Here is a 14,404-nt window from a genome sequence, read left to right on the forward strand (position 1 = left end):
CCATGATTCCAACTCATGAGCTATGAGATAAAAAAATGATACAAAGAGGCCAAGCAACATTTTATTCCAAATGTTTGCAATGAAACTTATTGTACAATTCTAGATATTTTTCCTCTTTAGTTTTAAAATGCTTGGATAACTTTTATCATGTCATAAATTTGCTTGCTCCTTCCCTGTCCCATTCTGCATGGTTTGGAGTCACTGGAATGCATTTTCCAGTGCATTCAAAGTAATATTTTGAGAATACACAATTTCATCTGTTTTTCCATGTATCTTCATCAAATGGCTAAGAAACATGTAGGATGGTAGAGGAACTTTTTGAATAAGGCTATTTATTTCATTCTGATCATTAGATTCTGAAAGCATTACATGGTAGTACAATCTCCACAGAATCACTAGAAGTAAACAGTGGGGTTTGGTCAACATATCGAATAATGTACTGTATGTTCATGGAAGATGTCTGATGTAACAATTTACAATGTTTTTCTTGTTTTACAGAAGATGAACAAGTATCGGCAGTCTAACCATTGGGCTATCTATGAAAACCACTTCAAATCACAGGGGACGTGGGAATATGAACCATATGATTGTTAGCTAATGCTGACAACTTGCTGCTACTAACCTCAAAAGTTGTATTTGCCTCAGTCGTGGACAATATGAACCTGGCTGGATCATAAATCTCTCTAACTTACTTCACTCTACCACAGTCAGCTACCACAGCCTAAGAAAACTATTTATGCCTGTGATATAAATACCAGTTTCCAAGGAGTACAGACTACCTGAGGACTGAAATCAGTATGATGAGAAGGACCAGTCTTAGTACTTTGGGACCACCAATTGTCAAGAACCACTTGAAACTTGGAAGCATTCTTCTATATAATACCTTATAATCCTTTGGTAGATTTCTGTGATATATATTTTCCACATGACCATTATAATTCTAAAATTAAGAATGTTATTTTACATACTTAAGCAAAATTGGGGACACTGCGGCAGTATCTGAAAAAGTAATTTATTTATTTGGAGTTTATGGAGGGTTTTCTTTTATTTTTACTGGGAGTGCTCTGGATGGCTAGTGTGAACACTGGCAAAGAAAATGGGTACTAGCTTAAATACATGTCAATATTCTTTGTGCTATTGAAACAGACCGGTAACGGGCCTAACAACTCCTTTAGAAATACACGGATTTTGGGTGTGTACTTAATGTAAATGGAATAAAGGATTTGGAAATTAATGTGCATACAGCAATGAAACACTGCCATCTCTTGGTCCTGTTCTAGAAAACCCTGAAAAATATGTCTTTAATTATCAGCCTGCTGGGAAAATAACTGGAGTTCTTCTCCCACATTCCCCCAAATTAAAGGTTTGAAACATGGAGGCTGTAGTTCCTGTGAAATTATTTGGTATGTTCAAAACTTCCCAAGTAGGACTGTAAACAAATTTTGCACTGCATGGTGCAGCATGTAAATCACATTGTTAGCAATAGAAAGTAAAATTAGTGCTCTGTGGGTTCTGTGATCATCCTATATTTTTTTTCTACTTGTACCAAAATTCAAATATTTTAGGTACTGGAATTATTTAAAAGGAAAATTGTTACCACTCCCATTATGGAGTAGATAGAAAATGTATTAATATAGCATTTTAACCATAGGCCATTGCACATAATACAGTAAATAAATACAAATTTTATATCAACACAAGCCATTATGGAATAATATTTGTGAAAGTGAACATTTGAGATATAGTACAATATAGTATTGTGATTCTGAAAACCTACCGCATTCATCCAATGAATTAGATTAGAATGTTTCAAGTTTTAGAGTGAAATCCTGGCCTAGTTGTAATCAGTGGGGGTTTTTACTTGGATGGAGCCAGGGTTCATGTTCTTTTTGTACAATTAGGGTAAGCAAAGTTGCTTGCTTTAATTTTACTTAGCCAACCAGAGCACATGGGGTAAAACTGGAAATACCTGCATTTTCTTTCGTGTTCTAGCACAGGATAACCCAATCAAATATAATATTATAACTTTTACATTTTACTTGTAAATCTTAATGGGGATGTTTACAGACTAAGTTAGCTAGATGTTTGTCATTTTACAGGTGCCTCAAAGAATTTATATATTACGTTATGAGGAGTTTTAAAATTTCTCCTATTTTTTTTTCCTGGTGTAGGGCAAATGCAGCATTTTCTGAAAAAGACACAAGTACCAAAAAAAACCCAAAGCCTTTGATGTGCATCACCCATATCTACTTGGGGCTGATGTTGACAAACATGAGAATGTGTTCGATCAAACTTTTGCTTGTGTTCATGTGTGTGCCAGATTTAATATTATCCTGTGGCTGGAATGTACCCTGTTTTGATCCTTGTATCCTGAAGTCCTAAATCAGTCAAGAGCAGTAATGTGGGGAGAGGCTGCCTAATTCGTAATTAGTTGATTGACTATATGTTAGATTTTTTTGGTATGAACATCTGAGGAGTAAATAGCTGAAAAATCATATTTAAAAACAGATTAGCTGTTTCTTAAAGGATACTTTCTTCTTCATCAAGGCCTTAATATTTACAATGAACTTGTGTAGGCCTTAATGAATCAAGATTAATGTAAGTGTCAAAATGGTCTAGGGCAAAATGATTACTTTCAGCATATATAATGTTAACTTAATCTTTAAAATGATGTCTTGCAAGATATAAATTGCAAATTCTAGTAATCCCACAGTAAACTGTAATTGTTTGTTAGCTTCTAAGCGGCGTGCACAATAGGCTTACCATTTTAATCAGAAAATCATGTGTTTTGTGCCAGATAAATTAAGTCCTAAGGTTTCAGTGACCTCAGATATTGATTTGTAGTTTATTTCAGCCTGTTGAACAAAGGTAAAGGATTAAGTCTTTGTTCTTGAGGTGACCTCCTTTCTATCTAAGGGTCTGATACTGCTTCCACTGATGTCAGTGGGAAAACTCCCAATGACTCCCATGGGAGCTGGATTGGGGCCCTCATCTGGTATCCATTAAGCCAGCCATTTGATATTGATTACCCATTTAAACTTGGTGTTTGCACATCAACATCATCAATCTGTTCAGCAGTACTTTTCAGGACATTGTTTTTAAAAGTGGGTAAAAGTCTTGCTAATCATATTTTCCTATTAGACAGTACAACTAGTGTAAATAAATCATGCATAAACTATTGATAAATGAGCTACTTTTTCTGCTTCTTCTTGGACAGTGTGGCTTGCCTCTGCTTGTCCTTGCTGTGACTTCATTTGGTTTTTAATTCAACTGATCACATTGATCGGGGACAATAGCCAAATGTAGTGTGTCTTGTATAGATTTGAAGAGACATTATCCCTTTTTTCAGCTTTGAAAATTGTGAATTAAGACTGCTTAATTCGGGTTTTACGTTTCATGTAAGTGGTATCTCATGGAACTAAAAAATGTGAGCTGACTTACCTGTACAGCACTCCATCCCTTTTGATTTCTTTCTCTTACACAGCCCTAACTTCTGCTGAGCAATTCATGTCCCCACTAATATTCTTCCTGCATTTACATTTTGTTGCTTGCTCTTTCACTAATTGTTTGTTTGCTCATAAGTGATGAGTGAAGGATTTGATTTGATTAAAACCAATTTGATTTTTTTGCCTGCATTGTGATATTTCCTTGTGCTATTAAAATCTCAACCTTCCAAATCATTCGGAAAGAACCTTCCAACCAATCGTAGGACCTTTAGCTTAACTGGCCTCCACATAATGAAATTAGACAACTGAGCTTCTGTTATATTAGTTTGCCTGTCCCATAAATACAATTCAGTAAACTAGAGGGGAATTCCTTCAAATATTTGCAATATGCTTCCTTTAAGTGTTGGACAATAAGAGGAGTTGAATGATCAGCAATCATTACCCGAGTGGGAATATGAGGCCTTTTCTTACTCGTGCTTAATCCAAACTCACTGAGTAGAGTCATTGGGTCCAGTGAGGCTTCTTGTGTGGGAGATGATTGCAGGGTGAGATTCATAGCTTCCTTCTAATTCTTACAGGTCATGATTATGTGATGTGCCGAGTGTCATCTTTGCCCATTAAAGTCAGTGGGAGATGGAGGTTGGCCAGCACTTCCAAGGTTGAGTCTATAGGAAACAACCTTTGCACGTTCTATCAATAATTCTCTTGCAAAAGATAAATCTGAAAAGTCTGTCTTCATTCTTTCTCTCTCAGATCACGTGGTTGCAGACAACAATGCAAATATATGTCATTTTAAGCTTTTATATAAATATTAGAATTAGTTTTTTAAAAAAGATATACTTACGACTGCCTTCAGAAAAACAGATTAGAAAAAAGGGATACTCTCTCTTTAGAAAAGCTTTATACATTGTATTTAAAAATGGGAGAAAAACCCATCTTGAATTCCCAAGTCAGCTTTAGCTTATGTTGTGCTTTTTTGTTTTATCTTTATTTTTCTATACCTGGAATGCAGTTTTGCTTGGTATTAATACAATTCTAAATATATGAGCATATTGGCAAAAACTGCACAGATGTAATGATATTCCAATAGCAATTGTACTGCACAAGTCAGTGATTGTAAAGTATTCTGTAACAAGCAATGTGTCTCCTATTTTTTGATACCTCTTACACTTATGTCTTTTAGAAAGACAGTGCCTCTGTATGCTTTTTGTATTTTTACTGAGTGATTGTAAATATTTGTTATATTTTTGGTTAAGAGAATGTTTAAAAGTACTGTTTATTATCCAATCTACTAATATGTTGGAATCAATAAACAATCTACATACATTCATTGTTTTTAAGCTGACCTTCTTTGATGATAAAAGTGTGTAACCAAGCAGAGGATTCCACTGAGACAGAGTTCAGTCCTAGGGATATGCAAAGTGTGCAGTCAGAAGTGGCATTTTGTTGTCTGTGGCACCACCTTCAGCCCTGGTGAGGAACAGCAATTAAGTGAGTTTTAAATAGGAATAAAAATTGGATAGAGCAATGGGAGCCTGGTCGGGGAGGGATGGAGGAATTTAGCACCTTCAGTGTTGATCAGATTTTCTTGACAAAATGCTTAACCTTGGGTCTGCAGGCAGAGTGACTGAGACTGAAACACAGAGCTCGTTGCTGTTCTGCTGCATGACTTCTCCCCTCCTCCACAAATTGGCAGGCAACTTTCCTGTGGCATTGGGAGGTGGTAAAATGTTGCTGCTGGGGGCTGTAGGACAAGGGCCTGCAGCTCACATCAGGCCACCAGAAGTTTTGCCTCCAGCTATGATACAAGTTAACTTAGGTTCAGTTTTTCCCACTAAGGGCTTGTCTATACTTACGGCTAAATAGGCACTGCTGCGATCGATGCAGCCATGTCGATTTAGCAGGTCTGGTGAAGACCCGCTAAGTCAGTGGTCCTCAACCTTTTCGTCTGGCGGGCGCCAGACGAAGGACCACTGCAGCGGTGGAGCACCCGCCGAAATGCCGCCGGATTTCAGCGGCGACACCTCTCGATGACGCCGCTTGCTATCGACAAGCGGCGTCATTGAGATGCGTCCCCGCCGAAATTCGGGAGCGACGCCTCTCGATGACATCACTTGTCGACGGCAAGCGTCGTCATCGAGAGGAGTCCCCACCGAAATGCCACTGAAATTCGGCGGCATTTCGGCGGGTGCTCTCCCGGGGTCCAGGACGCCCCCACGAGCGCCATGGCACCCACGGGCACCGCGTTGGGGACCACTGCGCTAAGTCAATAGGAGAGCACTCTCCCGTCGACTGTACTCCAGCTCCCTGAGAGGCGGAAGGTAAGTTGGCGGGAGAGCATCTCCCGTCGACACAGCGCGGTTGTGTAACTGAGGTAGAGTAACTTAGGTTGACGTACAGCTTTAGTGTAAACCAGTCCTAAGTTTGTTTTTCCCTTTGAATTTGCATTTTTTTTTCCAGAAGAGTGACCTCCTTCCAGCCTCTAGCTCCCATCTCCCTCTCCTCAGCAGAAGCCCTGAGGCACGGATCCTCTGGTGCACACCTCACTACCAGGGAGGTGTTTGGGGAGGTGCTATACCTGTACAGCAACCTTTCAGGCAGAGCTGTGGGCGAGCTATGGCCTTTCTGCTTCCAACCAATCCTCATTCGCCCAGGGCATGTGGTTTTGGGGTCAGACAAGCACGTTGGGGCCTATTCCCCCTATAAAGCTGCTATGGGAAAGTGTAACCAGGAGCACCAGGTTTGCAAATGAGGTACCCCACACAGTCTGCTCAGGGGTAAGTCTTACGTGTTCCCGAGGCACCATGTCCCAAAAGAAGCAAGTGCCCACTTAAGGAACTAATTTACAACTTTGATGAGTAAGTCACGTAAAATGGGGTCTCAGCCTTTCTCCTGTGTGGTGACTTCTAGCTCTGCTCTGCTTCAGACTCTCTTCCCCTCGGCCTGCAGAGAAATGCTCCTGGCTTTGCCCTACTGCTTCTGTGAAGCCTCGTCTGTCAGCATCAGAGCAGGGACTGCCCTCGGACTCTCACTCTGCCGGGGAAAGGGCTCTGTCTCTCCCAAGCAGGAAGGGATCTCCCCACCTCCCATTCCACAGACTAATCTCCGTGCTAAAGGCAGCACTCCAGGCAGGCTGTGCCCACAACAGAAGTACATAAGGACTCCATTTCCTATGTACCTGCTCTAGTATGGGATTACAGCAGGGCGAGTGAGAGATGCCCTCCCACGTAGAAAACACCCTCTGTTTTACTTAGTCAAGGCCAAGTGGATGTACTGAAATGGGCACCAGACAGGTTGGAAAAGCAAACAGGCTTCCTTCCAGGCTCCCAGGGCCTCCGACTGTGCACTTCCCAGGTTCAGTTGAATAGCCCCAGACTAGGACAAATAGTGTTTTACCTGCCTTCTGTAATAAACCACTGGTGGAAGCGCTGCATTTAGAGAATAGTGGTGCAAGTCTCCCTGCCCCCACCTGCCACTCCCCACATGTACTTCCCTTTGGAACAGGAGGGCAGTGGCTCATAAGCTCAATACCTCAGGAGGGCAAGAGGTTCCTTCACTGCATGTTGTAAGAATATAACCAATAAGACAAAACCCTTAACCAGTCAAAACAGAGGCAGGAAGGTCTCAAAAGTACAGGAAAATATCTTCTCTCCTAGATCCTAATTCCTACAGCCACAGTCTCCTGCTCAAGATTCTGGTCAGCCTGGCTCTTCCCTCAAGATGGACACTTCATTTGCTCTTCTTATTCTTCCCATTGAGCTTGAAACACCAAGCGCCCCTTTCCGTGTTTTGAGATTGCACAGAAGGGCAAGTGGATTTATGTGGGTGGGTTTGCCCTCTCTGAGGTGAGAGTAAGTTGTGTCAGACTAGCTTCCAGTGCTGCGAGCCACATCTTTTTACACACGCTGATGCAGTGTTGGATATTATTTATCTGTAATTATCATAGCAAATAATACCGAAAAGTCCACCTCATGGACCAGAATTCCACTGAGCAAGGTACAGGACAAAAAGACAGACGCTGCCCCAAGGCTAGATGTACCCAATCCGTGTCTGCACCATGGCTGAACATTCCCTGGGCCCTCTCTCTCCAGACAGGGGAAGTGCTCACACTGACTCACCATCCATCCGTGAGGTCTCTCCTGGGGCTGAGAAGGAGCAGGCAGATTCCAAACTTTTCTGTGTCGATTCTTGCTCTGCACTCATCACCATAGTATCTGAGCACCTTCCAGTAGCGCATTAAGCGATGCGACTAGCATCTGCCACGTGTTTTCTCAGTCCAATCCCAGGGAAAGTAGCGGAGCTCTTTCCCGTCCCTATAGTGAATGTGTTCTGTTGTGAACCCTTTTTGCTTTTCAGACAGGAAGGAGATCCTGCTCCCCTTCCTCCTGTACTATTCAAGGTGACTCAGGAGAGGGCAGGAAAATCCTCAACAACCCAGGAGGGTCTCCATAAACAGGGTTTTTTGAGAAGTCCCCCTCCCGCCTCAGGAATTGTCAAGACCACGTAAAACAAAAAAGGCCCAGACTCTGTTTGGTACAAGTGCCCATCCCTTGCCTTGTTCCTGGAGAAGAGTTGTTTTAAATATAATAAATTAATTTGTCCACCACTTTCTCTGGGAAACTATTGTACAGGTCAATAGGATTCATTATAAAGAAGGCTCCTTTTCTCTTGATATTTGATGTAAATTTCCCTTAATTTCATCCAGTTGTTTCTAATTACACCCCCTTTGTATGCTAAACAAATCCCTCCTGTTTCAGGTTGCTTATCCTGCTACAAGCCTTTCTTTTGTCCCCTGGATGTGTAAGTGACACCAATTTACACTCATTTAAGCAACATATAACATACAAAACAGTTATGCCTCCTCTTCATTTCCCCCCTTTCATTTAGTTATTTATGGATCATCAGAATGGTTAAATTCACACTGAACCTTAAGAATAAGTAAATAATTGTCTAGACTTGAGGTTGTAACCATAGGCACATAGGAATTGCCAGACAGGATCAGACCCAATGTCTATATAGTCCAGCGTCCCATCTCTGACAGTGACCAACACCTTCTGTCAGACAGGATACTTCAGGGGAAGGTGTCAGAACCCCCACAATCGGCAAATCTGGGATAATCTTCCCCTCCCCCCCAACTCCACAGGTCTCATTCTGGTCTCTGATAGAGATTGGCTTAAACCCTGAAGCATGAGAGTTGAAACGCTGAAGCATGAGGTCCATGAGTACATACAGAGGCGAGACTACCAGCATTCGCTATCATATGCAGAAAACTACTATTTCCATTGGCGGAAGTTTTCACTCGGCCTGTAGAGCACAGGAAAAAACTGAGCCAGCCAGTTAAACACAGGAAAATTACACAACACGTGGCTAGAGCTCTTCTGAACTCTTTCTGTTAATTATAGAAGACTAAGAATGCTTTAAAATGGGAAAGTAAAATGCATCTGTTTTCTATTTCCCAAGGGTAGCTGTTTTCTTCTTTGACAGATTACTTCATTGCATGTGCTTCCCCTTTGATCTCTGGCATCCCAGCATGGCAGACTTCCTGTATCTTGATCATACTGGGTGTGTGGCTGATCGCCGAGACACCTGACTATTTCAAATGGCAGAATAAAACCTGTTACAGCCACGTGTAGGGAACAAATGCAAACCTCTTAACCCTGAAAGAAAAGAAAAATGCCAGGGTCCGGTCTAGCAGTAAATGGGGATTTGTGCCCATCACTCATATCTAGTCGTAGGATTTAGAAGCCAGAGGGTGGGGTTCTCAGAAGGGCTCGATGTTGGCTTTAGCTCTGTTCCCATGTAAGTCAATGGTGGAAAAACTCCCATTGGCGTCACTTGGAGCAGAGTTAAGTCACTGTTGAGCTTACCTGTTTTCGCTGTTGAAAATCCCATGGAAAAGGGCTCATAACTCTATGGGGAATATTGTTGCTGTAGAGGATCACTGAGGAGCATTTGTTTGAAATTTGGCACAGGTTACATTGGTATTTAAAGAAGCTGCTGAGCAATTAGACACGCTTTTAATCGGTTTGTCAAGCGCTGGCATATTTTATTTCAGTGTCAGAGAAACAAAGTATTAAGCAAAGGAAATTGAGACAGACACCCCCCCCCCGCCCCACACACACACATTTAATGTATTATATTTATGACTGATTTTTTTAAGCCCTTTGGTTCTTTTGTCTGCACTTCTGAGCACCTTCAGGAGAGAGCTCAGCTCTGCATTCAGATCTATAGATCCTTTGTAGATCCAGAAAGAGACAATATCTGTTGGTCTATTTGTAACATGTCAGACAACAGCATCCTGCTGTGCAGTAGTTTGATCATTAATCATTAAAAAGGAACCACAGTGCAAAAGCTGAGGAGTGTGAATTAAATGCAGTGGTGGTGGGTGGAAGAATTGCCACCAGAGGGTAGCATTGCGTATCATTTTAGCTGGTTGCTTTTGAAACTCATCCTTTTGAGAATCCAGGCTTGAGTGCAATTAAGTAGGACAGCAGCTGTCATGCAGGTTTAGATGTGCCAATATTCAGAGCACCAGTAAGGAGAAGGCTGTGTTAAAGTCCTTTTAAAACGTTTATTCCCGAACAATGAACATCCCTTTGTGCTTGCAGCCTGAGTCACTGGGCTATGTGCAAAGGTCTGAGGGATGGATTTTTACTCTCTCAATCCATAGGCAGGTTGCAAGGCTTCACTGCAGCCCCTCTTCCATGCTACAGGCTGAAGTACCAGCTCCTGCCTTTCTGCCTGCCCTTTTCAGGGAACCCCCCTGGGCTCATCCCCAGCAGATCTCTAAACTGACTTATTCAGAGCCAGTACCAAGATAACCTCCAAAGCACAAGGGGTACAGAGACTTAAATGGGTCAACACTATCCCATGCTTCTCTGCACACCAGCCGTCTCATGGCTCTCTCTGCCACCAACAAGGCTCCTTGGCAGCCTATGTCCATCTCTTCAGCCTTGGTTTTATAGTGCATCCAAAAAATGAAAACGAATGGAATTTTTGAAAACTTAAAATAATGAAATCCTAAGGGTAAAACTGGGGGGGTAGGGGGTTCTTTCAGTGGTGAAGGGGGCATGGGTGAGTTGTGGGGGGGGGGGGCATGGTTCTCCCAGCGGCAAGGGGTATGTGTGTGCAGGGCAGCGTAGTTCTCTCAGCACTGTTCCATGTTCACAGCCCCAAGTTCCTTAATGACTAATCTCCCTATAGTGTTTCCTTATCACTGAATAGCCATTTAGAAGTAGGAAAAAAAGGCACGTAATAAAAATAAGTGTTACTGATATTAGAAAAAACAAGAAGAATCTTCTCTTAGTGTATATGGACTAAATGGCTGAGATTTTCAAAGCTGCCTCAGGGATTTGGCTGTCTGAGTCCCATTGAAACGACTGGAAAATGGTTGTTCTAATCTTCTAGACACCTTTGAAAATGACAGGTAAAACACTGTTAAACTTTTTTAAAAGTCATGGAATCCTAGAAATGTAGGGCTGGAAGGGACCTCGAGAGGTCAGCTAGTCCACCCCTCCTGTGCTGAAGCAAGACCTAGCCTAGACCATACCTGACTGGTGTCTGTCCATCCTGGTCTTAAAACCTCCAATGATGGGGATTCCACACCCTCCCTTGGAAACCTACTCTAGAGTTTAACTAGACTTATAGTTGGAAACATTTTCCTACTCTCTAATCTAAATCTCCCTTGCTGCAGGTTAAGACCCTTTACTACTTGTCCTACCTTCTGTGGACATGGAAAACAACTGATCACTGTCCTCTTTATAACAGCTCTTTAACATAATGAAAACTTATCAGGTCTTCCCTCAGTCGTCTTTTCTCAAATCTAAACATGCTCTGGTTTTTAACCTTTCCTCATAGGTCAGGTCTTCTAAACTATCTCTTCTAAACATATCTCTGGTATGTCTCCAATTTGTCCACCTCTTCCCTAAAGAGTGGTGCCCAGAACTGAACACAGTTCTCCAGCTGTGGCTTCACCAGTGCTGAATAGAGCAGGAGAGTCACTGCCCAAGTCTTGTATATGACACTCCTGTTACTACACTGCAGAATGATGTATATTTTTAACAGCTGCGTCAGCCTGTTGACTCATATTCACAGACTCATAGACTTTAAGGTCAGAAGGGACCATTATGATCATTTAGTCTGACCTCCTGCACAATGCAGGCCATACAATCTCACCCACCCACTTCTATAACAAACCCCTAACCTATGTCTGAGTTATTGAAGTCCTCAAATTGTGGTTTGAAGACCTCCAGCTGCAGAGAATCCTCCAGCAAGTGACCCGTGCCCCATGCTGCAGAGGAAGGTGAAAAACCTCCAGGGCCTCTGCCAATCTGCCCTGGATGAAAATTCTTTCCCGACCCCAAATATGGCGATCAGTTAAACCCTGAGCATGTGGGGAAGACTCACCAGCCAGCACCCAGGAAAGAATTCTCTGTAGTAACTCAGATCCCACCCCATCTAACATCCCATCACAGACCACTGGGCATACTTTCCTGCTGATAATTTGGCAATTGATCTTTGATCAATTGACAAAATTAGGCTATCCCATCATACCATCCCCTCCATAAACTTATCAAGTTTAGTCTTAAAGCCAGATATGTCTTTTGCCCCCACTACTCCCCTTGGAAGGCTGTTCCAGAATTTCACTCCTCTGATGGTTAGAAACCTTCGTCTAATTTCAAGTCTAAACTTCCTAGTGTCCAGTTTATATCCATTTGTTCTTGTGTCCACATTGGTACCAAGCTTAAATAATTCCTCTCCCTCCCTAATATTAATCTCTCGGATATATTTATAAAGAGCCACCATATCCCCCCTCAGCCTTCTTTTTGGTTACGCTAAACAAGCCAAGCTCTTTGAGTATCCTTTCGTAAGACAGGTTTTCCATTCCTCGGATCATCCTAGTAGCCCGTCTCTGAACCTGTTCCAGTTTGAATTCATCCTTCTTAAACATGGGAGACCAGAACTGCACACAGTATTCCAGATGAGGTCTCACCAGTGCCTTGTATAACGGTACTAACACCTCCTTATCTTTGCTGGAAATACCTCACCTGATGCATCCTAAAACTGCATTAGCTTTTTTAATGGCCATATCACATTGGTGGCTCATAGTCATCCTGTGATCAACCAATACTCTGAGGTCCTTCTCCACCTCTGTTACTTCCAACTGATGCGTCCCCAATTTATAACTAAAATTCTTGTTATTACTCCCTAAATGCATGACCTTGCACTTTTCACTATTAAATTTCATCCTATTACTATTACTCCAGTTTACAAAGTCATCCAGATCTTCCTGTATGATATCCCGGTCCTTCTCTGTGTTAGCAATACCTCCCAGCTTTGTATCATCTGCTAACTTTATTAGCACATTCCCACTTTTTGTGCCAAGGTCAGTAATAAAAAGATTAAATAAGATTGGCCCCAAAACTGATCCCTGAGGAACTCCACTAGTAACCTCCTTCCAGCCTGAGAGTTCACCTTTCAGTACGACCCATTGTAGTCTCCCCTTTAACCAGTTCCTTATCCACCTTTCAATTTTCATGTTGATCCCCATCTTTTCCAATTTAACTAATAATTTTGTGATCCACTGTAACTCTCAGATCTTTTTCAGCAGTATTATTGCCTAGCCAGTTATTCCCCATTTTGTAGTTGTGTATTTGTTTTCCCTTGCTTAAGGGTAGTACTTTTCACTTGTCTTTATTGAATTGCACCTTGTTGAATTCAGACCAATTCTCCAATATGTCAAGTTCTTTTTGAATTCTAATCCTGTCCTCCAAAGTGCTAGCAGCAGTCAGTTCAATACTAATAAACTCAGCAAACCCGTAACAACAACAACAAAATAAAATAAAATAGATTTCATAACATAGGTGTCTGCCAAAGCTACAGCAGAAAATCTGTCCAAGCAGCTATTCAGAATACTGATGATGTCGTTGTTGTTGACTTGTCCCGCAACAATCGTATCAGGCCACAAAGGTCGAGACTGACTTCAGCAGCTCATATGTAGTCCTTTGTAATGGCTTGATCCAAGATGTCCCATCAGAAAAGCTTCACTTTCCTTATGATATTACATTAAAAAACATGGGAGGTGGTAAGCTGGCTCCTGACGCATCTTACAAGTACGGACATATCTTCATCCCATTGCTGTTGATTTTCATTCATGCAGTGTGCCCGGCCAGCAATCCACAGCAGTGGATGTTATTTTCTGAGATTCTTTTATATCAATCACAGGATCTTCCATCTTTTGACCTTGTACTTCAGCTAATATTTTCCTTGGTAGGGCATCAATATTCTCAACCATTGTCATTCCAACCTGTGTTTCCGATCTCCCAATTTTGACGAGGTCATCAGGTATCTCACTCCTGTACACACCAATGTGTGATGGACTCCATTGACAAGTCAGTTTCTTATCTCACTGTTTGATCCTTTGAGCCTCCTTATGAATTATATTTTGTTGATAGCATTCTGGTTTCTTCTAAAGGAACCAAGGATCATTGTCTGGGAGTCAACAAACATCATACCATTCACCCCTTTCTGCTTTGTGTATTTCTTGCAGTGTAGTGAGAATAGCTTTCAGTTTGGCCACACAGCTCAAGCTGATACAGCCCGAACTGGGGCTCTTTCTTATTCTCGCTCTATTAAGCCACAGGATGAAGACACCACAATCACTGTTCTTGAAGGATTTGTTTGATGAACCATCCGCGAACACAAAAATCTGTTACACATACTGGTGTACTGATCCCACATTAGATCTGGAATGCTGGTGGACCAGGTGCCAGCTCATGTCAAAATCCCCAATTCTCAACTGAACACTGGCAAATACATAGCTGGAATCAGTCTGGCTCACTTGTGGGTTAGTATTGTTAAAATAAGTAGTAGAATTGTAAGAATACGTTTAGTGTTTAGACTTTATTGAATGCTTGTGAGTTGCTTCATGCATTAATCTCACTGTATCCCATATGGTA

General features: G+C 41.9%; 1 protein-coding gene across 1 annotated transcript in view; it reads left to right on the forward strand.

The window, feature by feature from the left end:
* The window catches only part of RAPGEF6 (Rap guanine nucleotide exchange factor 6), a 235,841-nt gene extending 231,080 nt beyond the window's left edge, over positions 1-4,761 (forward strand). The window contains exon 31 of the mRNA XM_045026507.1: positions 499-4,761. Within this exon, the coding sequence (XP_044882442.1) occupies positions 499-524 (26 nt within the window). The 3' untranslated portion in view covers positions 525-4,761. The remainder of the gene's footprint in view (positions 1-498) is intronic.
* The last annotated feature ends 9,643 nt before the right edge of the window (positions 4,762-14,404 follow it).

Source organism: Mauremys mutica, chromosome 8 (assembly GCF_020497125.1).
Source record: "Mauremys mutica isolate MM-2020 ecotype Southern chromosome 8, ASM2049712v1, whole genome shotgun sequence".
Taxonomy (NCBI): domain Eukaryota; kingdom Metazoa; phylum Chordata; order Testudines; family Geoemydidae; genus Mauremys; species Mauremys mutica.